The following is a 24,883-nucleotide window of genomic DNA, read 5'->3' as shown; positions in this document are numbered from 1 at the left end:
AAAGGACATGTGGTGCGACGGCGGCTTGTAAATAATTCCTCAATTTGAACAATCTCAATATGGCGGGCGTACGTTAATTTTGTCAATTACATGCGAGCGAATGTTGTATTTTGAATCATATTTACATAGAGTTATAAGATAGATTAAATACTTAGAAATTTTATGTAAGTAATTAATATCATTTTGTTTGTTTACATTACATATATGTACCTACAGCTTCTATTGGATACCAACGCAAATATTCATATATATAACTTACATTGGTGTATGTTCAAAGATGACTCTTAAAACAATATGCGTATCATAATAATACAGTATTATATTCAAATGGGAAAACTAGGATAAAGTATCGTCCCAGCTGAGCAATTAGTGGTCACGTGTACGAGGGGAATAACCGGTCACTGAAAAAATACGTAGTACATCCGCGTCGTGCATCGTGGTATTGTTGTGAACGTAATACATATAACATATACAATATACATATATGTATATTATATAGTTATGTATAATATGTACATTTCTTTTTAATTGCAATGATTCAAAAATAACATCGATAAATGAGTTGTGTGTGTGTGTGTGTGATAAAAGATCTTTGAGATTGTATTTGTAGATATCTAATAATCTAATAAATAATACATAAATTTAATTCCATTTTATTACACGCATATATGTGAAAAAGAGTAATTACAGAGTTTCTTATCGGTTCGTTCCTCTTTGTAGAATTTAGATTCCGAGTCGATGTTAGTTATTGTTCATATTAATAAAGCGTATGACGTATATATCACATAAATATGTAATATTTGTAGATAAGTAATTCTATTAAATTTGATACGAAAATATTTAAAAAGAAAATTAGGAGTTGTGTTTTAAAAAATAAATTGTGTTATCTCTAAGATAAATATTATTATTTTAATTTTTTGAATACAAAGTCCGTTTTAAATTGGCAACGATTTTGAGGTGTAAAGACTTTTACTGTTTGTTTGCTGCCCATGTAGTCTTGTCCATATATATTAATATACCACGGACAATTAATACTTTAATAGTTGTATTGTAGATATATGAGAAGTAACTCTCAAACTTTAGAGTTTTAAAGTTGAACAAGATAATTTTGTATACGTGGTTCTTGAAACGAAAACAGTTGAGAAACAAGATATCATTGTAGTATGTGAAAGATTCAGATTCACCATTCTACTGCTGCATTTTTAGGTTTTTATTTAGAATGTGAAATTTTGTACCGTAATAATTTGTCTACATGATTATGATTGTTTTTATAATACGTTATTTAAAACATACAATGATTAAGTGTCGACTCCTATATCAAAAAAATAATAAATGTCAATTCAATTATTTTATTTTCTTGCACATTTACCTATCTGGTTTGCATGACGAACAATCAACAATAATAAGTATATTTTAATGTAAATAGCAATTTGAAATTATTATTTGAAATTATGTTTTGAGTTAAATGATTTAATAATAATCATTTATCTCTTGAAATTAATTCGACAGAGATTTTTTAGTCCTTTAAAATGATTGTGAGTGAGTGATTAAGTGAGAGTAACATATCACATCGTAACCTTAGTAAGCGTAGCTGGAGCGCGGGAGTCGCGTGGGTCGTTGGCACATCGATTTTCGATTTACTCCCAGTGCAACTGGGTCAAGTGCTGGCCAACTGAGATAATCCGGTTATGATCATACTCGAGCGATTTTAAAATTCATATTTGTTAAATAAAAAAATATCATATTCACTCTAAAATAAAATTGTTTTTAGATATATTGATTTCAATTGAAATGTATTTTGTCGATCGAATCTAAAGCAACACCTTTCATTTCTTTCATTTCATTCGGTCATTATCGTATCATAATATAATATATAGGGAATAATTGAATACTATAAAATCTTGCTGAGTTTTGCGGTTCACAGAGGTAAAGAGTTCAATCGTGGATTTCTGACAGTAAATTAGTATAATAACCTAATAAAATATATTGAATGTTACTTTGATCTGTATTGTAATAATAACTATTCCCGTATTTTACGTATACAGTTTTTTGAATTAATAAGGAAAAAATTTAGTTCAAATACTATCAATTAGATTCGTAAAATCACAGATATCGTGAAATAGGAATTATTGATACTGAAATGAGGAGTTTTCAAGTTTTCATTAGGGTGCGATCGGAGCAGTTAGAGCCCTTTTATTATCTGCTCGCCTCTAAATTGCCGAAAAGAAATTCTTCCCCGGAAAAAAGGGGAACCGGGGACAAAAAAGTCGTACTCCAGAGCTACCGTTGGTGTACCGTTATTTAAAAAATCGAAGCCGATAAGATTGGAAATGTTTTTATTTTTGTAAATGGAAAGAATTTATGACTTTTTTTAGAAGTGAATATTGTAATCGATGCCGCTTTTCAACGACGTAGCGTTTGATAAGATGTTTTTATATCGGTTCGGGACATTCGGACTCTGCGTAATGTAGCCTTCGATTTTGGTAATGGTCAACTGATAAGCAAATGACGTCATTATTGACTTCGGCTTAGTTTGTGTCGTTTGCTTTTTAGTGTTATTTTGACATTTTATTCTTAAGGACCTCCGAATTTTATGAGAATATTCCAATATAAAATCAGAAGAAAGATCGTTTTGTTTTATACGCTACATGTACGTAGTTATTGTGTATCAATATATGAAACTCAAGTTAGTTTCGGAATTTACTTCCAGTATTGTATTCTTACTTTTGCCGACATTGCTTGAGATTCGAAAAAAGAACAGACAATATAATTAATACATAGACATTATTTGAGTAATTACTAGGTACAAATACTGACTGATTCTCTACAATTCTGTAACAAATACATTTATTAACTTTGTAACATCGAAGTAATAATTTGAACAAATACGATTTATTTGGCTGATTAACAAAACAAATAGAGAAGATAATCAGTTAGCTTTCGTCAGGTTATACATTACAGCGAAGCGCAGCGGGGCGAATCCCGGTAAGTACAGATTCCCTCGGCGCTGATAAAGAATTGAGGGTATTAAACGATTACAAATGCTTCGCGGTTCAATAAACCGCTTTTAGCCGTTTTAGATGAATTAGATATTATTTGTACGTATAGATAAATATTTTATTTGTATTGTAAAATGGATTATTTCGAGATTTTTGGAGTCCGCAATGATTCGAAAATAAGATTTTTAATGAAATTTAAATCTTTGTTTTGTTTAATTTTATATACAACATCAATGATATCAAGAAATTAATAACTTACTAGACAATCAAACTAGACAAATAAAAATAATGTTTGGAATATAATAAATGACTATCATATTTTTCAGACAGCTCGAAAAGTCATGAAGATCAAAGCAAAGAGCAAACACAAATATTCTTAACAAGAACATGTCCGTAGGTATTATTGAATTGCAAACATAGCTGCGATAGACGGTTATAATATATATATATTTTTAAATATATGTGTATATCATAAAAATATTACTCAAATAGCTCGCTGTTTTGCTTCTATGAAATAAATATTCCAAGTACATATTCAAACGATCGTAACTGAAGTCAAGTGACAAACCTTTTAGATAAGGAACACCTTCATCCAGTCTTATTTATGTACCTCAGCATCCGATTGAGAGGTCTCCGTGAGGCCGGCATTCAGAGCTGCTATCTACCCCTCAAGCCTACATTTATTTCCGAACGTAGGTATACTTCCTGCTCTCTGATTGTATACCCCAGTTTGAAAACCAACTTCAAAACATAGAACTGATCGCGGTTCTTAAACGTTTAATCCGTAAATTCAGATAAATAAAACAAATGTATTGCGAAAATAGGACAACGGGAGACAATAAAATCGAAGCGGAAACAGGTATCTTGGAGCGGGTATTCCTAAAGTTAAATGAGTTTGCTGTAAAAGGCGTTAGCTTTTTGTTTCGAGATGAATCTGATAAAAATTTTAGATTTCGTTCTTTAATACGACTATCTATAGCTTGCGATTGTATCTTTAATCGATCTTTTATGTAATATTTTAAGAATACAAATTGATCTAGTAAGATGCTTAACATGGCACACATTATATGATGTAGTACTGAATGCGAAATACCTTAGAAGCTTATACGACCTGACACATGAAAATATAACAAAAAAATATCTTTCAAAATAATCTATGACAATATTAAATTCAAATGATATTTAGAAATAATGAAGTCATTTGAAAGTGACTATACATACAACATACATCCAAATATACGTTTTCGAATTTATAATATGAGCAAGAATTGTTAGTCTGAAAATTAATAGTCTTAAGTGTTTTAACGTACGCACAAGTCGTCGTGATAACCCCTGACGATTTTTATACTTCCACGCGTCTATAGATAAGCAAATACGGACGCGTGATGGATATTAAGGGCACACCTTACATCATTTTCGTTATTACCGGGGTGGCTAAGACATGCTCCTTATAGCGCCCCCCTTAATATGCTAAAATCAAATTAGTTTCAAAGCGGAGTGATTCCCGCATCGATCCCGCTCTCGATATAACGATCGGGGGTGTACGTTCTATTATGTCTCCGTCGTTTTTTGTAATGATGTCATTTAAACAAGTATATTTTTATTAAAATTCCAAGAACATCACATGTAAACGATATGTACCTACTTAAAAAAAAACTACCTTTAAATTGTATTTTATTATCAATTGTATTTTAATTGTAATGGAAAACAAATCATAAATATTAAGAGATCATCAGCTCTATAGACTTTGCCATGTGTTTACCTTTTTTTTTTTGTTTTTTTATACACCGTCAGTAGGTACACAGTCAGAGGTTTTATATATCTGTTATTAAAGCCTACTTAACCTCCAAACCAGACCACAACAATACAAGTAATAAGGATTGTAAGAGTTGTATAGGTACAGTACATATCTTATATCAATTAAAATTATTTAATAATTTTAATTCAATACCGTTAACTAGATACGTTAAAATTTTACATTAGTTCGAATTGGATTTTAACTTTTACTGTACTACCAAATGATCGTGATAGTTGCACTATATTTAAGTGAAGTTTAATGCATTTGATTGATCCCTTATTATATTCGTTTATCCTTTATTATTCTAATAAATGCTCAAATGTAATTTGAACAATTATTTATGTTTTATTTATAACACTCAGTTGGCACTTTATAAAAAAAATAAGCGAGTTAATTTTAATGATGCGCGCACAGTGACAACTACACGATAAAGTTCTATGAATAAAGTTTTATGAATTTATATCAACACATTAAAAATATTTTAGGTGTACATGTCATGGGTCAGAAGAAAAGAATCATTTGTAAAGGACGACTTATTCAATTTATTTCAAGTTTCATTTTATATTAGTTAAATTTTGATATTAGTATTACAGTACGAGATGCCTACAATTTCATATTATAGCCTAGAATTGTTGTTACAAAATTGTATAAAGTTCTTAGTATTATTGTCATCAAGAGCAAGTCCAAGTAGCAAAACGTCAATTTCCTGCGGATTCCTGAGGCGTTTATCGGTTCGAGATCTGTGGGTAGCGTAAGTCGCTTTCATTAGCACGTCTTAGAGAATTAACACCCTTCACTCGGTGACGGCTACGATGGGATCTTGTTGTGCTATGTACTGATTATCGATAGTATACGGACTTATTTACCTAAACTTATTTGTTATGCTATTGGTATTGGTGGTGGAATTTTATGGAAATTCTTCATGGTATAACTACACCAATTTTATTCAACCACCAAATAGAAAGTTATTTTTAGGTTCGAGGGTTAGAAGGATGAGCGCGTTAGTGGAATTACATGCACAGACATGACAACTATAGCAAACCGCCATATTTGATGGTGCGTTGAGGACGGACTAATTAGTTAATATTCTTTTAATGTTTCTTGATTTCTTGACGCCTAAACTACGATAGCTAGTCTTCTTACTTGTGTAATTTTATTTTTAAGCGAAAACAGATTGAAATATAAAGTGACAACAATATAACTGTAATGTCAGATGTCCTCAAACAATATTTATGATTATACTATTAACGTTACGCTTTAGTTCAAAAACTAAATACACGGTGATGTTAATAGTTTCTGTGTAGTATACTTCAGTTTCATTAGTCGGTACGTAATAGTCTCAGACAATTAGCACCCTCCGAGACGGACCGCGGTCCCTCAAACGTTCCTCGAACAAGAAAGTGCCCTTGATTAAAGACGTCTTATTTATTTTATACATGCTAGACTCATTGATGTATACCATTTAATAATTAAACAAACGTCATATGTTAAAGCTATTATGTATCAATTAAGGGTGAACGAAAATTGTATGCACTACGTTTTTTTTAAATTGTATTCTTGTTCCTAATAATTAATGTTGAGTTGAATGATTTATTTATTTATACATATATTTGTTAAAAATAAGTTAAAAATAAGAAAATATTTACTCATCAATGGGCAAAATTAATTTTTTTTGATAAAAATAAGTCAATAAAATGAAAACATTTATTTATTCGTTGGCAATCTAAAAATTTTTAGTTAGCACAGAAATGCTAGAGACTATATACTTATAACTTGCTTATTGAATAACAAAAATTGACCATCTGTTTATAAATGAACACCTAAGACTTGAGACGAATCAAGAAAAAAATTAAAGCCTTTTTAATCTTTATATTTATAACAACTATTACTTTAATTTACTTAAAATGTTATTAACGTTACTAAAAGGTATATATTATTTGAAAAAAATTAAGTATCATAATTGTTACTTTAGCGTACGCGTAATTCGTTTCGATGTGGTTGAGACCAAAAAATATGCCATGTTAAGACCGAATGTAGTTGTTTATGCAGACCCTAGTGGCTAAACGTTGCGATGACGGAGACTAATGACGGATGCACTAATAGTTGTGTCGCACCGCTCACAATATATCATGCGAGGGAAATGGGGAGAAAACCATCCTATCACTCCGCGTCCCGCCGCGATAACGCTAGTATGCACGACCTTTTATTGTGCTCGATGGTTTGTAAGAAATAATTCGATAAAAAACAAATCTTATTTCGTTTCATGAGTTCATTTTCTTTTATTTTTTACTCCCCTGAAAGTCAGTGAAACATTTAATTTGGAAATATTCACATCAAGTGCTATTTAACTATTACTGTTCTTATAACATTTTTTTTATTCTACTCATATATTTACAATATAGAACAAATTCAAACTCAATTCAAATTTCTTTATTCAATATAGAAGTATTACATTTACTTATTTATGGTCAAATTAAACACTACCACAGGTTCGAAAAAAGAAACATCGTGACCTGAGAAGAACCGGCAAAAGAAACTCAGCGGGTCTTTTTTTGTCAAATTAGATATAACAGACACACACAGTGTAGTTTGTTTGACAAGCTCAAAGATATACATTTATCCTGGGTAAATTAAGAAATCTTCTTAAGTATATATTCAGAAGATATTTAAGAAACGAGTCCACAACCGTCGCCAATAACTCGTTCGAAGTCATATCATATGACAAACTATTTCTTCACTGTTTTTATGTTCGTATTTAGAACCATTGTAGACAACTCGTGTTATATAATAAGTTACAAATGAATACGAATACTCAAAAGTTTTGTATCTAAAAACTCGATACGCACCAACTATCTCCCGCAGCAGTGTTTCAGCGTAACATTTAGTTAAGTGTCGCAGGGGGGCGGGCGGCGGCGCAGTGTCGCAGCTTCAAGATTAATACATCGCCGAGGCCGTGTTAGTGGTGCAACAATTTGTCTCTATAAATGTTGACTCAGCCAGCGGCCGCCTCGGTTGCTTTGCGGCGGTTCTGCGCGATTAGCCCCAAATTTATTGTTTAATTTCAAAGGCGTTATTAATAACCGCTGAGATGATTAAACGGATTTCGCGGTCTCAAGATGCAAGTGATTTATACGCTGTCTTTGAACATGTTTGAGGTTTCATTAGGATGTTAAATGTTATACGTACTGGTTCTTATGTTATGATTGCGTCATGTGTTACGTACTTAGTTTTGCGGCGATATTTGTATAAGTGTGAATATGAATATTTCACAATATTTTTTCTTTTTCTATGTTGAAATAATATATGTAGCCTTGTCATAAAATAAAGGATATTATCTTTAGACAACATCCGCTAGATATACCCTAGTATACCTAGCAGTTATTCATGCTTTAATATTTTAGAGCGTATGCTGAAAAAATCATATAATGCCTTTATGGACTATTTCCTATTCTTTGAAGTACCGTTAACGTTGAACGAAGAACTTTACTTTTTAGATATAACTGTATGCAAATATCTAACATCTGCTATATTATTCGGTAAAGTTTAATATGAATTTCTTAATCTAAGTTTCATAGTCTACACAAACGTACCCACTCTTTGTGGTTATTTCGTAATATTAATAAATCGTTTAATCTAAAATTCGCATACCTCCAAGACAAAAACATATGTATATAATATATAAACAATATGTAAGAGTAGATCATTAGTATTTATAAACATACATATGTAGTTAAAACTTAGTTAATTACCGGCGAGTTTGTGTCCGGAAACCGGACAACACCATGCATAGCACCCTTGTCTCAGACAAGCTTCTCTGTGTCAGCTAACATATAGCTCACAACGGCGTAAGTAACCAAAATATACAGACAAATTTAAGCCCAATATACACGTCATAAGATACACTCTTTCATGGACAACGCAAAACAGATGTCACAATTATTTTAAAGCTAGTACTCAGAAGACACGTTGAGCTATTTGGCTTAATGTGTATCGTAAATGTATAAATATAAGGTTGAAAATTGTTTGAAATTTGTTTTCAAGTTGCGGTGGTGATAGAGGGTTTATGCGTGTAAGATGATGCTTGTTTGGAACTCTGCTGATATGATAAATCAGTTTACAGCAAACATCTCTCTTAAGGGTAGGGGTGCGAAGTGTTAAACAATCCCGCGTTAAATGAGAAAATTGTTTCATAAACAGATTTGTATGGCAGTGGTGAAGGATGATGTTATTACCATAATTACAATTGAGTTACAAGGGATATGGATTACCATTTTGAGGAATAAAATTATTTTTATATAAAGTATTTAATCATAATATAAAGAATGATTGGAAAAAAATTCATTCTTGTTCTTATGTCACAATTATCATTTAGTCAATCAAATTGAATAAATCGATTGAATAACAATATATGTATGTCATCGAAATATTTCATTGATGTCTCGGTACAGACGACAACAAAACGATCGAGCCACACCACAGCATTTTCCGACCGCCCACGCTGACGTCGAAGCTGTCGCTCATGCACCTTATAATAGGATTACCGCGGGTAGCAGGTAAGTGTCTAATTGCTGCAACTGCGGTGCCGACAATCGGGACAAAGGGCCCGAACGGCGCCCGAACAGTGAAAGTGATTTATTGATTGCTTCTTTATGGCTTAGTCGGATTATGTGTGTTTGTTTGTTTGCAGGTGCGGCTCCTGTTGAGACGCGTTCAATGGAATGGAATTAGATACGCTAATTTAACTATTTATAGAAATATGAATTAAGAAATGAATTTTGAGAATCTGATTGATAGTGTTACATTTTTGTACACATAGGTACATAGGTATACTTTTTTACAAGTAAGAACTCATCACATTTTGTACTTATGCCTAGTACATAGGTAAAGGTCATATAAAAATTGTGTTAAACAAAGTTGTTGAGATTAAATTAATATGTTTATACCAAAATTTAATATTATACAAGAAAGCTGAATTATATTTCAAAAAACCTACTAAAAGTAATGTTCACGAATTTTGTCACCGTTATTCACAGTTAACAGTTAAACAACCATAGAAAATTTCTAAAAGTGACTTCAGTCAACACGTATCCTGCAACCGGTGCTAACCGGGACGTCGGGACACGATAAAAGGGGCCCGAGTCGCGGGACGTCGCGCCATTGATTTATGTCCTCCGAATGATATAACGGAGGTGAAAGTGTTACGGCGTAAATCATACTGCCGATGTATTGACAGCCAATGAATACTGTGATTATACGGAAAATAACGTGTTTTACTTCTATTCGGTTACTTTTGTTGATGGATCTATGAATTATGGTTATTGGAGATATTGATTGAGATCTGTGTTTTGAAATATCTACGATTTTTCTTATCGTGTGTATAGTAACACCAATTACACCGAAAAAATGTCTCGGTATTGTCACAGCAATTATTTATTGAAATTTTATTTATGTATAAGAAACGATAGATTAACATTAGTACTCATATATAAAAAATCATTATCATTGAGCATTGGAAAACAAAAAAATAATTTATTTTTCTTTGTTGATTCACTTCGGCGATATTAAAGCAATTAAATAATTTTATATTATTTGGTTGCCACAAAAGTAAAGTTTAGAGGCAATTTCAAATCTAGCTGACGGTGTTCGACACGTAATTGGTGGGAGACATTTATGATTGCCGTAGGACCCGCCCGTGACGGCCGACCTAACCTCAAATTTACGGTCATTTTTCACATAAATCAAAGAGCGCCGGTCAAAAGATTTATTGCTCTGTGTCTATCTGTAGCATTCTTAGAAAAAATACCTGTTCGTAATGGTTGCGGATTATTATTACTAAAATTAGTTTGAAAATGAGAGTGTAAACATCCATTGTTATTTTTTCAATATATTCATTTTTTTAATATTATTTTGCTTTAAATGTAATATTCTGCCGATTACTTCAATATTATTATTGATTTAGATATGTACAATGTGTAGTCAATTTCGCCCGTAGACTGGATTTTATATGTCTTTTAAAAAAGGCTCACTAAAGTTACTGTATGATATTCTATTATTGTTCTTTTGTTACCTTATAAAATAGGTAGGTGAATGGATAAATTGGTCATCTGATGGTAAGTTGTCCGCACTAATATTGACGTGTTAACCAACCTTGGGAATTAAGCTGTTATATCCCTTGTGCCTATCATTACACTGGCTCATGCACCTTTTAAACCGGAACACAACAATTCTAAGTAATATTCGTCAGAAGAATATGCTATGAGTACCTACTCAAATGGGCTCGTACAAACCTTACCACAAAGTAAAGAACAAAGTGTGTCCTACCACCAAGTTACGCGAAGTATTTGTAAGCTAACTCCAGGCATAGCTAGAAGCTCACACATACCATTATAATAGGCAGATACTATAGGCTATTCAAATTGACGAATAATAAATGATGTTTTGAAATAATTACGACAATTCATTCAACTAATTTTTTCTCGTTTATTCGCTATCAATATTCAATATGTTATGTAAACAAACGAAATTCTCAGCAATCATCATTATATGTAATGCGTTCGCGTTACGGTGAATGTTTCAGTTGTTTAGTTACAGACTATCTAGGTAACACGCGATTCGGCTGTTCTACATTTAACTTTAACTGGAAATCACTTTATATAGGGTTGAAAAATTTCCACGTTATATCGATCAAATATTTCACAGAAATGTTTAGGTTTTTTAGAATGATTGATTGTTCTATATAACCAACTATTACTTTTTTCTATAACGTCGAGTACAGTGGTGTTTTAAATTTATAAAATTAATTAGTACAGTTTCGAAGAATTCAAAATATATACTATGAATAATTTGAATATATACCCGGTATAAAAAATGCCAATCGCCTAAACTTTTGGTTGTTTTTTCAGTTGTTGGTCGTCAGGTTTCAGTCATAAAAAATAGCCTTCGTCCTTCCTTCGACTTAGAGCTTGTTTAAGACCAAAATTCATCAGAATCAATTGAGTAGCATGGAAGCGAGAAAGGAGACAGTCAGACATAGAGAAAAATGTTAACATCTGTAAATATGATAGCTAAGTCGGACAGAAGAGAAGTGTAATTTTAGATTACGTGATCAAACTGGCTAAACTTTTCGAATTTTTATGTGCTTCTCCGTAAATCGACAGGTTACTTGGAAAGCCAACCTCTCGATTTAGGGATACAGGAAGATATGTTAATAATTTAATTTTTGAAAACGTATTTGTATAGGCTATTTAAGAGTGAGCTTAAAATAGGACCAAAAAATTAAATACATTTATTAAATCCGAATGTCGACTTAGTATACCAGCGAGAGTCTACGCTTCATATAGATACATATTAGATTTACCATACTCCATTATATATTCTACAGCAATGCTCCAAATAAATTTGAGAATTGTTTTTCATTTAAATTTAGTGCAGTTCGTTGTAACTATGCATTTACTTATATGTAATCTTGGGCAGTGCTTATTCCTTCTTCATACCATTAATTTAGCTATTATGCAGCCTATAATTATAAGCCTGCCCACACGCAATTCAATATTTACGTTCGTTCCTTATTTTCGTTCTGAAAAATGTTATTTCGACTCACCACATTAATTTAATCCGGTTCATTGACCTCGTATTTATAGTGACATTTTTTACTTAAATAAAAGTACTTAAATAGTTCTCTACTTACGGGCAGCTGCAACGTGAAATGAGGTGTGTTTTTTTTATTGCGAGTTGCTATTTTGATCGAAATAAAGCTTATAAATTGAGTTCATATCATGCGTCAGTCAACCGCGAACAAATTGAGGCAGTGCAAAAATAATGCTTTTATATTAAGGATGAATCGGAATGATCGATCGAGTTGGAGCGTTCGTTTTAATTTCGATTCCCGAGATAGGCCGGAGGCGTGGCCGTGTGAACGATTTGTTTCATGTCCCTCGATGCCTACCTTCTACGGAATAGAAGACAAAGCACCTTTTCTATGAGATGTTTGGAACGGCCAGTAAGCAATATACTACAGTACTGAGCGAAGTCCGACGATCAGTGTTATTATTAAATAGTATCCTACTTAGTTAGTAACATTGTAAGAGAGATTATAATAAGCGCCATATTAAAACATATAGAAAATTAATAATTAAACATATGAATATTGTAATTACTTTATTATAGAGCATACTTAATCAGAAAATGTTGCAGTCACATAAGAAAATCAGTCAAAACTTAGTAAATCCAATATCTAAGTTTAGCACAAAGCGTCTGGGCTGCAGCGCCGTGCATCGCTCGATAGCGGTGACAGTGACGGATTACCCTCAATGCTACGGTGTTGCCATCGTTATCTTATTGCTATCAAAAGAATGAACCCGAATACGAATACACGAATTGAGTAAAAATTTTGTAAAATTATTTCGCAACATTTTTTTTAGCTATACGTTACGTACGTACCTAATTTTAATTTCTTTTTTAAATCGTTATGTATACAGTTCTGCCTCCTTATATGTTAATTTCATTTCATTATATTCACTCTAGTGATCGTTAGTTACGTATATTGGATTTTCTATTCTTATATTAGGAAACCGTTAGATGTAGGAAATATCTTGTGCTTCGTCGGTTTGTCTGTCATGGTGATACGGACGGAAGGCGGGCGGATGTACGAGCCGCTTTAGTTTTTATTTTTTTTATTTTCTTTTATATAAAATAAAGTGTATGTATATACATTTTACGAATAAATGAAAGAGAATACCTTATAAATAATTGTTAACTAATTATTGATTTGATAAACAGACTGTAGAGTTGTAGACGTATTAAGAAAAGATACGAATTTGTTTTGGTAAGTTAGAAATCTATATTCAATTGTTTTCACCATACATCTCGAGTTTGATGATTACAATTCTTCCGTACGCGATGTTGAGCCGCTGCTTGGCCTCCCGTCGCGCACGGCGGGGGGCAGCTTCTGTCCGCAGTGTTAATCGTACTTAAATATGAAAATATTGCTACCACGCGGTTACAAGTGAAAATATTTTATGCTATGAATTAACTTATAGAAAAAAAAACATCTTAAAAAATTGCTAAGAAGTAAACGATATTAAATCATCTTAGGACAGGAACTACGATTGAGTACGCAGTCGCTTCGAGTTGATACCATGGCATTAGACTTACAAAATCATAATTATAATAATACATTTAAGATAAAATATGTTACATAGATAAACAAAGAAATTAGTCATCGATTAATTAATTGAAAATATTTTTAAGAAATTAATTTTTCAGACAATGGCTAATAGATTAGTATAAAAAGTGGCATGTTGACATGGATCTCGTAATTTAGCAATAATGTAACGCATATTGAACAAGACGTATGGGCCAGGTGAGGTCGCGTTCTCACGCGGCCGACGGATGATGATGGATCATGAAGCACGGGCTTTGTTTTGTGTTGCGACAAATTTAGGGTCATTTCGTCTACTGATATTGTTTGTGCAAAAATATGGGGATCACTTTTTTATACTGACTCAGTTTTTTTTCTTATTTGATATAAATTAAAAAAAAAATCCTTGTTATTATAGATTTCAATAATAGAAAGCTTATCTTAATTTTAATGTAATGATATTTATTGCCCTTATGATATCAGTGTAATATAAATAAATAAAACTATGAATTATTTATACATAGATATTCCTAGAACACAAATATTATTTTACCTACATGTTTTAATGTCGCCTATTTTTCGTTAATATAACTGAGTAAATTATTGAAATGTATATTACAGATACAGATGTTTGGAATTTTTCCAAATATATTGTTCATAGTTTATCATGTGTCAAAACTATTTCTTTATTTATTTTAATTTGTTAGGCATCACAGATTTTTATATAACCTTATGTAATAATAATAATTTCTGTTTGAAAGAGTTATATCCTTTAACTCGTGAAAAAAGCGAGTATCTTTATGAATTTAAAGAACAAAATGCAAAGTTTAGACTAATTTTACATTTGAGAAGTAGCCAACGTATAAATTTATGTTTTAAAATGTTCTCACTTATAATTTGTGTTCACGGTGCATATCGAATATTCCGTTCCGTTACACGGCATAGTGGCGGCGGGTCGCTGGCTTAAATAATACAACCACCGGTGATACCACTCCCACACTCACAGCCAAAAACAGTTACAGACATGAGACGTCGTCGCGCCATACAATTCAATATATTTCGGTGTAATTTGATGTTCATTAAAGAAACTCTGGGACCGTGAACGAGAACACAATGGTTGAATGGCCATTTGTTGTTGCTGAAAGGCTCTATAATAATTCTTAAGTTATTCACGTAGCAGTTAGTGGCACTTACGAAACAACATTTCCCATTGTATGAGAATTACAGTTTAGCTATTTTCGCAATTTTTCGATCATAAGTTTAAAGGAGATAAGTTTAAAGTTGTTAGAATTGTTGGTTATAGCAAAATTTAAATGAAGGTAAACTCTGCGTGGGCTACTGCTACACAGTAGTAGTAGGTACTTCTTATCATTGTGTTATGTAAAGGTGTCTATAGTTAGTATGTAATTACAAGTATTAACTAGTAAGTTGTTATGCTAGAAGGCACATTGCCAATGTATAAAATAGTCGCTGCGTTAAATACCCATGAGCGGACGTGATCATATACTATTACTAGCGACCCTTCCTGACTTTGCACGGGTGCAATACTGATACTAAATATAGCAGTGAATGATTAAACTATCAGTGTTTCTTTACTACATTCTTTACGTATTACATACAAAAACGAATCCGTCCTCTCGAATCACTCTATTTATTAAAAAAAAACCACATCAAAATCCGTTGCGAATTGTAAAGATCTAAGCATACATAGGGACAGACAGCGTTAAGTGACTTTGTTTTATCAAATAAACAGTAATGATATTATTCTCGTCTACTATTTTATTTCCAATACGTTAACTCACCTTGCTGACTATTCTTTCTGGTCGTCTTTTTCTCCTTCATCCACGGGTATTCGGGCACGTTGAGACCGCCTCCCGGCGATGGTAGATCTGGGGCGTAGCCAGGAGGGGTGTGTTGCGGGCTCAATTCCCCACCACCTAATTGAGGCAGTGCAGTCATGAACTCTGCCATTGAGGGTTGGCTGTTAATAAAGCCAGTCTCCGTTTCGAGCATGGGGTGAGGTGCTCCTGCAGCTGTAACCGCCGCCAGCCAGAAGCCGTTGCCTCCATGTTCCATGCGCGGGTGCTCTTGTCCCGGCGCGGGGCCCATTGGCGGAGTGTTCCTCGTCTTGACTGCAAACTCTTCTTCCATTTCATCGCGCACCCCCATGCCAATTCTCGCTGGCTGTTTTCCTCTGACAGGGAACTCTTCACATTTTATTTTGCGGACTAAGGGGTTACTGTCGAGCGGCAGCGCGGCGGTGTTGCATATTTCTTGCATCGCTGCCGGTGTCACCCAATCACGCCGCGAACAGTCATGTATGTCACTTTTTCATTACGCTTCAATACATTTTATGAGGATGTTGTATTTTGTTGTTTAGTTAATGTTATTTAAAGGAGCAAATCTCACGAGATCCAGAATGCAGCATAACGGAATCTGAAATAAAAAGAAAAACATATTCAAGTAACTGTTAAAAGAAGTATTATATTTTACACAATTTATGGATTACTTTGAAGTAAATCGTTAAGTTAATAAAGAATTTCGAGGTCATTTGTTACGACACAGCAATAAAGGCCCGTCTAATCGTTCAATGTTGCGCCAAATAGAGAGACGCCATACTAAATGTAACAGGAGGTGGAGAAGGCTGTCTCGTGGTTATTTCTCAATTATTCGTGGTTTTGTGTCGAATAATTTAAGCTCCAGTCGTGATGAGCGCGAGAATAATGAGGGCTCGAAATTGTTTATTGTAATTTAGCGGCCATCATGGAGTGTATAGCACGTAATGTCCAACAATAAAGTTATTAAAATTGTCATGGACTCTCTCGAACAACGAAACGATGAGATAATTAATCCTCCATTGTTGTGAACGATAAAATGTAAAAAAACGTTTTAGAATTAATGTCGACGAATATTCTAGTCTAAAATTTAAATGATTAACTACAACGTAACAAGATATCTGAATTAAATAATACTAACACAAATAAAATATGGGGTTTGTAAATTTGAAGATATATGGGATTATTATTGCTTTAGTAGCTAATTGTAATGATAACTATGCCTTTGCATTGACATAAAGCACTTTTATGTGTACAAGGTGCGTCGGAGTACTATTTAAATTCATTTTTTAAAGCAAACTGTACTCACCCCTATATAAGGGCCTATATTATCTAAAGGTTGTAAGGATTTGTGGTTATGGCTTGCAACTGGTGGAAGTTGCGATGTTTTACCGTATGCACTCCCTTATAGACATACATAGAAGTGAATTCGAAAAATGTTCGCGGGCCCTGTAAGTACGGCTTTCGCCGTTGAATGTCAATTAAAATTCAAACCACGTACGAAATACGATTTTTTCCGCAGGAATTTGCGGCGCGCCCGGTAGGTATGGCGTGATCGCGCCTTTTTTGTTTTATTTTATTTTTTCCAAAGTGGAACGGCTGGCAGTTAAACCTATTTTAATGTGTATGGGTTGCTCTTTCGAATTATAATTCTCCGTACGTTTCTATATGTGAATGGACAATGAAATGTAATTTCCTCCTGTGGGACTTTGTTTCTGTGTATCGTTACTCGTAATCAACTTCTGTTTCGTTTAAATATTTTATTTTTCTATGTTTCATCTTTTATTAAAGCTTACCTGTATCGCAGTTTTTAGGTAGTATTTTATACATATTTTTAAGATTTCACTCCATACATATTCAAAATTTCTATAATGCCTATGTTATTTATATTATTTAAACTATAATGGATCTTAGTAGGCTCTGATTAAACTTTCACAGGATATCGTTGACATTATAAAATAAATTACTTAAGTATAAGTTTTAGTTGTGCCGCTAAAAGTGCGTTAAGTCCGCTATCATAAAATGAATTTTAATTGATATATTACAATATAAATTATTCGATGATAAAAACCGAATTATCAAAAGCTGTAACTTGAGCGAATAGCTTGTAAATAAATTACATAAGATCAGTGCAATTGATGTCAAGACTGTCGAGTGATCGTGCTTAAAGTATCAGAGTTCAAGGGAGTCAGTAGTGAGTATTAATCGGGTGATTTACAAGGCTGTTGGGTAAAGTTAGCGCTACAAGGTCTATAATCATCTTGTATATAAGTAACTTGTACTACAAAGATCAGGGTGAGAGTGGTTTAACTGTTTTCGGTTGTGCATTTTATAAACTGAAACATTGGGATTCATTTTGAAGAAATGTCTGTTAGTTATGGCCGCCTTTATACTATTCATATTAAACCTGGTATTTATATTTGTAGTACAGAACTTATTTAATATGTTAAATAAGGATTAAATATGTAAAATTAATTATGATTGTATGTAAGTGATTTAGTTTTATTACTTAGTTCTGCAAGTACAAGTGGGCATAGGCCACTTTCAAAAAGAGCATAAGTATTTTTCAATTCGTTTGTATTTTTTTGGTACCACTGTACTCTATCATTTATGGATCTCTTTAGGGATACCTTCTTTACTTTCTATACGTTCGTTTTTAGGTAATTTCAAATCGAAATATATATTTTTAATTTAATAATTTTGTTCTGAGAAAAAAATATATAACAAACATTTGTAGTTTGTAGTTTATTTAAACTGATAAATGTGAGTTAAAAATTCCAATAAATTTATTTGTTGTATTGAAGTGTACTCAGAGTTTCTATATTCGTTACATCTCGACATCGACGGTGACACTTTAAAATTTCCCAAGCCCTATCCTTTCCCTCTTGTTTTTTGTAAGGGTGTGGGTTATACGCCACGTTTCACTTTCCGCTCCCTCGAGGGGGGCCCTTTAAAAACGCATAAAATGGAGAACATAGCCTACTTATGAATTTGTTTATGGCGCTATATTTAGAAAACGACATTTCACTCAAATCTCACAGCTTACGAAATAACAATATTCCTAATTTAATATTCCAAATCTATATGGTTATGCCTCGTGTGGATTTGAATTTTTGCTCATTCAAATACGGACGAATTATTTCATTCCAAATGAATGAATTATTTGGTTTTGTTTTGAAATATTTTCGCTTGAATGTTGAACATTTCATTTAGTCTTTTATTTTATTAATTTATTAAATATGTAAATTATAGGTTGTATGAATTAAGTCTACTAAAGATTTCTATGGAAAATATAATTAAATAACATCCACATAATAATTATATATATTTCATTATATAATAAAACAATTATTATGCATCATTTTTGAATAAAATTGACCAGTTATTATTAAAATAAATTTATCTTAATATATACGTATACATGTATATCTAAAGATTATTGTTATAGATGTTCCTGACTATATATCTATATAAACTTTTTTTAAGGTCATAAGTTGTTGAAAATCCTTATGTAAGTAACATCTGCGTGACAAGACGGGTCGCGGCACAAACTAGTGGTTAGGGCCCAATTTGCCGGCCATAACGATTTCCTCTTCGGGGAATAGAATTGCGTGTGGCCGCCCATTGCCGACCACGGTCTATATATAGGTATATAACTTATGTATGATGTACGTCTATGCGTTATGTAACGAAATTGTTGTCAGTTTGTTAATATGTGTGGGTTGTGTCGTGTTTATATATATTTAGTAGTATTCCAATATTTCAAGCATTTTAGTTTAATTTTGGTTTTTCCAACCTATTTATTGGTTCTTAAAGTATATTGTACTTATCCATTTTCTTTTATATTTATGGAATTTGTTTAAGTAAATATGAATGCAGTTTTATTCTTCTATAAGTCGTGAATCTCCTTGTTTTAGTACAAACATATTTTTACCTGCATTGGCCTTGCATTGGTTAGCGACTTTATTCTTTTTTTTTTGATATAGAAAGTTTGTATAGTGGTATCAGTACAAAATTTTAGAGCTTAATGACAATTAAATCAGCATTTAACACCGAATTTTAGCTATTCTTTGCATTCTAGGCAACAATTTTGACATTGTGCTAAGAAATATTACATAATTGCGAAACGGGTTATATGACTGCATCACAAATCGCAATAACGTAATGAATATGGTATCTGGAGTGGACAATTGAACATCGAGGAATCCAACTGATAGAATCAACGGCGCCGAGGCTCATGTCATTGTCTAATACAGAATAATTCCCACGCAACGCGATGACGGCCGCGTAATGACAGATCATAACTGAGCTCTTAAGACAATCGCCTACACCATCCTTGAGCGATTCCAGTGCTATTGACAACAGCGCAAAACACACATAATTTATATACTTTATCAAATTATAGTCTTTAAGCCTAATAATACTGGTTAATCGTCACTCGTCGCTCGTCTAAAAGTAACTGTCTGTGTCATGTACGATTTAATGACGCTTTAAAAATATTAGAGGCCAATGTTAGACCTTAAGGTGAATACAATAAGAGTTATTTTATATAGCTTTATAGTATATCATAACCTTCAACGTAATAGTTACAGGTATTGCATGTAGGTGTGGTTTTTCAAGAGTCACTTTAAAGTAAGTAAATGTTCACAGCTGAGGAAAGGCTGACTCTAATATTAAGCAGAGTATTATGGGTTAGAGTTATATGTAAGAATTAATTCGAATATATCCCTAGATATGGATACATCCATTTGTTACATAGAAACATTATAATAGATCTTTGATTATTATCGGTACATTTTCTACATATATTTAAGACGCACCATAAGAATATTCTAGCAGTCAAAATATATTTTACCCTAAAAAATTATAAATTGTATGCATTCGTAGCTGAAATTAATTAAATGCATATTTATTTATGTTACGTATTTCATTAAAAACATCTAGGGACGATGAAGTTTGGCTGTAGATATATTCCCCAAACCGATAACAGCAGCTCCAGAACTAGCCCTGGATCAGTTTTTCAAAGCACGAGTATCTGCAGTACAATATTTGCAGGCAGCCTTATAATACTTAAATGTATGTTTCTAATAAAAACAATTAAAATTCCTGTGGTAACGAAATAAATCCATTGTTTAAAAGTTTATCCGATGTTGTATAATAACTTAAGTAATTCTGATGCGTGCAAAGTGTGAACTCAATCAGTGGAGTTGTTACTGCTTTAAAATTCAGTAGTTGGATTTGAAGTACACTTACCAGTGAAATAAAAACTTGTAAAAGAAAAAATATATTCATATCGTATACACATGGGTATAATGTAAGCATGTAGGTATAATTAACTCGTTTAATATGAATATGTAATGAAAATGTTAATTTGGTGAAAAGTGCACCAAGTTTTTTAATGCAATTTTATAGAATGTGTGCTTGAATAATAAGTTTTTCATCTAAAGAGAAAATCTCCATATGTGCCGTGGGTGCGTTGGAAACTCCATTAGAAATTATCTCGAAGTCATCGTCGGAACTTGTATTTATGCCTTACAATTAACTTTCTAATCTATCTCTTGCACTCAACAAAAACGGCATTCATAATATTTTTTATGAAGTACAATTTCAACTATTCAATGAAACATTTTCATAATTATTTTATTGCACATAATATACATACAAACTCATACCATAAAGTACAATAGTATAGATATATTTCGCGATAAAATATTTATAAAGATATAATAAAATACTAAAGAAACTATCGTTGTGTTAGAAGATCATTGTATATCAGACGCTATAAAAATATCATAATATTAAGTTCATCATCTTGATTGATCGATGTCATTGATTCATCACAAAGCTAATCAGGTGTTAATAATATATTATCGTATTTCTCAATATTACATGATAAAAGCGTATCTCTTACAAATGAGCTAAGATGTGTGGTTATATCAAAGGAATACGAATTGTAGTGAAACGAATTTGAAGATTGGATCTGAACACATGACAACGCTAGGAGCACAGCCATTTTTTCCAATACCCTTTATCGAGTAGTTGTAATTTTCATTGTATGTATTAGTGAATATGCTAGTTACACTAAGTTATTAGAGTTTTGTTTGTGTGGGCGGTAAAGGAATACCGAAGGATCGTAAGAAAATTAAGAATTATATCCATCAACCAGTATTATAGATAGCAGTGCACTGAAAGAAGATACATATTTTCTTCTGATGACTAAAATACACCTTTGATTAAAACTTAAAAGACTTTAGTACCTTACCCAATGGTTTTTGAAACAATGAGATTTATACATCATTAACATAATCAGTAGAAATTTACCCAGACATGAAGTATATGAATAAGATTCGAAAGATTGAACTCAAATAAATTATATGAAAAACTATTTGAGGTCTAGCCAGCGAGGGTCTGATTATATTTTGACAAAATATGTTTTTTTCCGAATCTAATTTTTTATCATAAAACTTTCTTTGACCACGTACCTATATTGTATAGTCCTTAGCACGGAACGACTATATTTTCTGATATAGTCGACCAAATTGGAATTATATTTATTTATTTAGGTATAAATGAGGATTGAATTTATGATTTAAGAAGGAAAGGTCAAGGCTTATTGGTCGTTTCACTATGTTTATGAAACAGTCGGTCAACAAACTAAATAAATAATGTATAATTACAAATAGTATATTTTTTAAATTGTAGAAAGTAAGAAATATAAAATCTTATCGATAGTTGAAATATTTTCCAGGCTTCACGGATTATACCTTCTTATTATTTTCAGGATAATTTCTAAGATTTAAATAGACATTTGTTAGAAAAAAATATACCTAGCAAATTATCACGATGAGATAGTGAGTCGGTAAAATAGACCGGTTAGAAATGCAAAAATTTTTAAAATTTATGTTTTTTTAATCAATAATATAATTAGTACATCGGTACTAGTACCGACTAGAGTATATTTTTATAATACTTTGAGCTTAACCACATAAGTGGCTTTTGGCAATATCAAACAAATCAAAAAACTGTGTGCTTGAATTGAATTTTATATTCAATGCTTTAAATATTTATTGCTACGAGCGGATGTGTGGAAAATTAGAAGAATTGAGGTGTTTAAAATAGGATCCCAAGATCTTTTAATATCCTATACAGGTGCCTTTGCTTGTTGGATGAAATCTATAGCGTGTCCATCATAAAATATTGAATGAATTGAATCTAGTCCTCAGGTGACAATCAGATGTCCCATGTCAAGGAATTCGAGCATCATTAGAACCATTTTATGTATCAAGACAGATCATTAAAGGAATGACCAACTATGTCCGAATAAAAGACGTTTCGGAGATCTTGAAAAAAAAAGTAGACTTAGGTTAAAATGAGAAAAGAGCGATGGTGCAACGACTGTGATGGCTCAAACAGAGTTTATCGAGGCTTCTAGAAAGGAGAGATCTTGGTCAATTAGTACGATAAGAAAAGTACATAAAACTAATTTAGTGAATTTATGGAGAGTTAAAGTTATGAAGACTTTATACAATTAAGCAATAAAATTTAGTTTTAAAGTCGAAAAAAATAAGCACAGTTTTATAAGTTTTGTATGATTACATAAAATATCGTATAACACTCAGAGTTACCTGAGGTGTGACTAAAAAGTAATCTATATTGCAATATTATATATGTAAAATAACTCCGTCCGCTACGCTTACGGCCAAAACACTGCACCGAATTTGATGATATTTTTGGTAAAAGTTTGGTCTGAAGCCAGCTTGAATCTCAAGGAAAGACAGAACCAACCCCTAAAACGCGTGAGGTCAATATCTATATTGTGGAATTTTTTGACTATGGTTACTAGTAATTCGGTAGGAATTGGTATTCGTTATATTATGATTCCGAAGCAAATTTAAAATAACATGTTTTTGCTGTTAAAAGATCTTAGGAGAAATAGTAACAGGAAAGGTTGCCATAGTATTTGCCTAATTTTAATGGCTTTTTTGATGATACTACTATGGAAGTTACTATGATTTAAAAATCGATCAATATAGACATCCCATTGGATGGTAAGTATAACGCTGCTTTGATTCAGTGGACATTGACACTCTGAGTCCTGAATCCTGCAAATATTAACATGGGATATGAATCTTACTTGTATACAAAATATCAAGTGTGAAATAATAAAAAAATAAACCGGGAGTGAAATTGATGAAAACAGTTTGCGCATAGTTCTACAATCTGTCGAATCAAACATAGCCAATACACTTAAGTAACTCAAATAGGTCATAATTAATAATAAGAGCTATATTATCGCTACATACACGCCAATTTACATGTTAAATCTAATAAAAATATGTCAAAGTGACATAATGCAGTGTTGCGGAACAGAAAAGTGATTCGAGTCGTAAACGTCCGACAGAGCCGTGATTCGTGATGGATCGCGTGGGGTGCACACTGTCTCGTGAAATATTTATTTAGCCACTTTATTATGTGTGGGAAACGCGTATTGTTTCGTTTTAATAATATCTATACAACAACAACAACATCAGCCATAAATTTCTACTGCTGGGCTAAAGGCCTCCTCTCCCTTTGAGGAGAAGGTTTGGAACATATTCCACCACGCTCTTCCAATGCGGGTTGGTGGAATGCACATGTGTCAGAATTTCAATGAAACTAGACACATGCAGGTTTCCTCACGATGTTTTCCTTCACCGCCGAGCACGAGATGAATTATAAACACAAATTAAGCACTTATATATAGTGGTGCTTGCCTGGGTTTGAACCCGCAATCATCGGTTAAGATGCACGCGTTCTAACCACTGGGCCATCTCGACTCCCACTGGGCCATCTCGACTCTCTATAAGACATGTCATACTATATTATAAACATTAACAGCAATCGATCTTATATCGATAAGATTGAAAGCAAGATTTTTTAATTCGAACGCTACGTCTGTTATTACATCGTTTTCAAAGCATAGTTTAATTTCTTCTCGAGAACCTACTGACTAGATATTAATTATAGTACTATTTTTATTAAAGCCACATTTATTTTTATTAATTAAATAAAACGACTTGTGATGTACCTACTTATAAAAGAAAATCGAATGTAGATTATGAGGGAATCCATT

At 32.4% G+C, this 24,883-nt stretch overlaps 1 protein-coding gene across 1 annotated transcript in view; it reads right to left on the bottom strand.

The window, feature by feature from the left end:
• Nucleotides 1-16,357, bottom strand: part of LOC124535230 (homeotic protein proboscipedia) — a 35,519-nt gene extending 19,162 nt beyond the window's left edge. The window contains exon 1 of the mRNA XM_047111358.1: nt 15,739-16,357. Within this exon, the coding sequence (XP_046967314.1) occupies nt 15,739-16,216 (478 nt within the window). The 5' untranslated portion in view covers nt 16,217-16,357. The remainder of the gene's footprint in view (nt 1-15,738) is intronic.
• Between the last annotated feature and the right edge of the window lie 8,526 nt (nt 16,358-24,883).

Source organism: Vanessa cardui, chromosome 14 (assembly GCF_905220365.1).
Source record: "Vanessa cardui chromosome 14, ilVanCard2.1, whole genome shotgun sequence".
Classification (NCBI taxonomy): Eukaryota; Metazoa; Arthropoda; class Insecta; order Lepidoptera; family Nymphalidae; genus Vanessa; species Vanessa cardui.
This window is presented reverse-complemented; position numbering and strand designations above follow the sequence as displayed.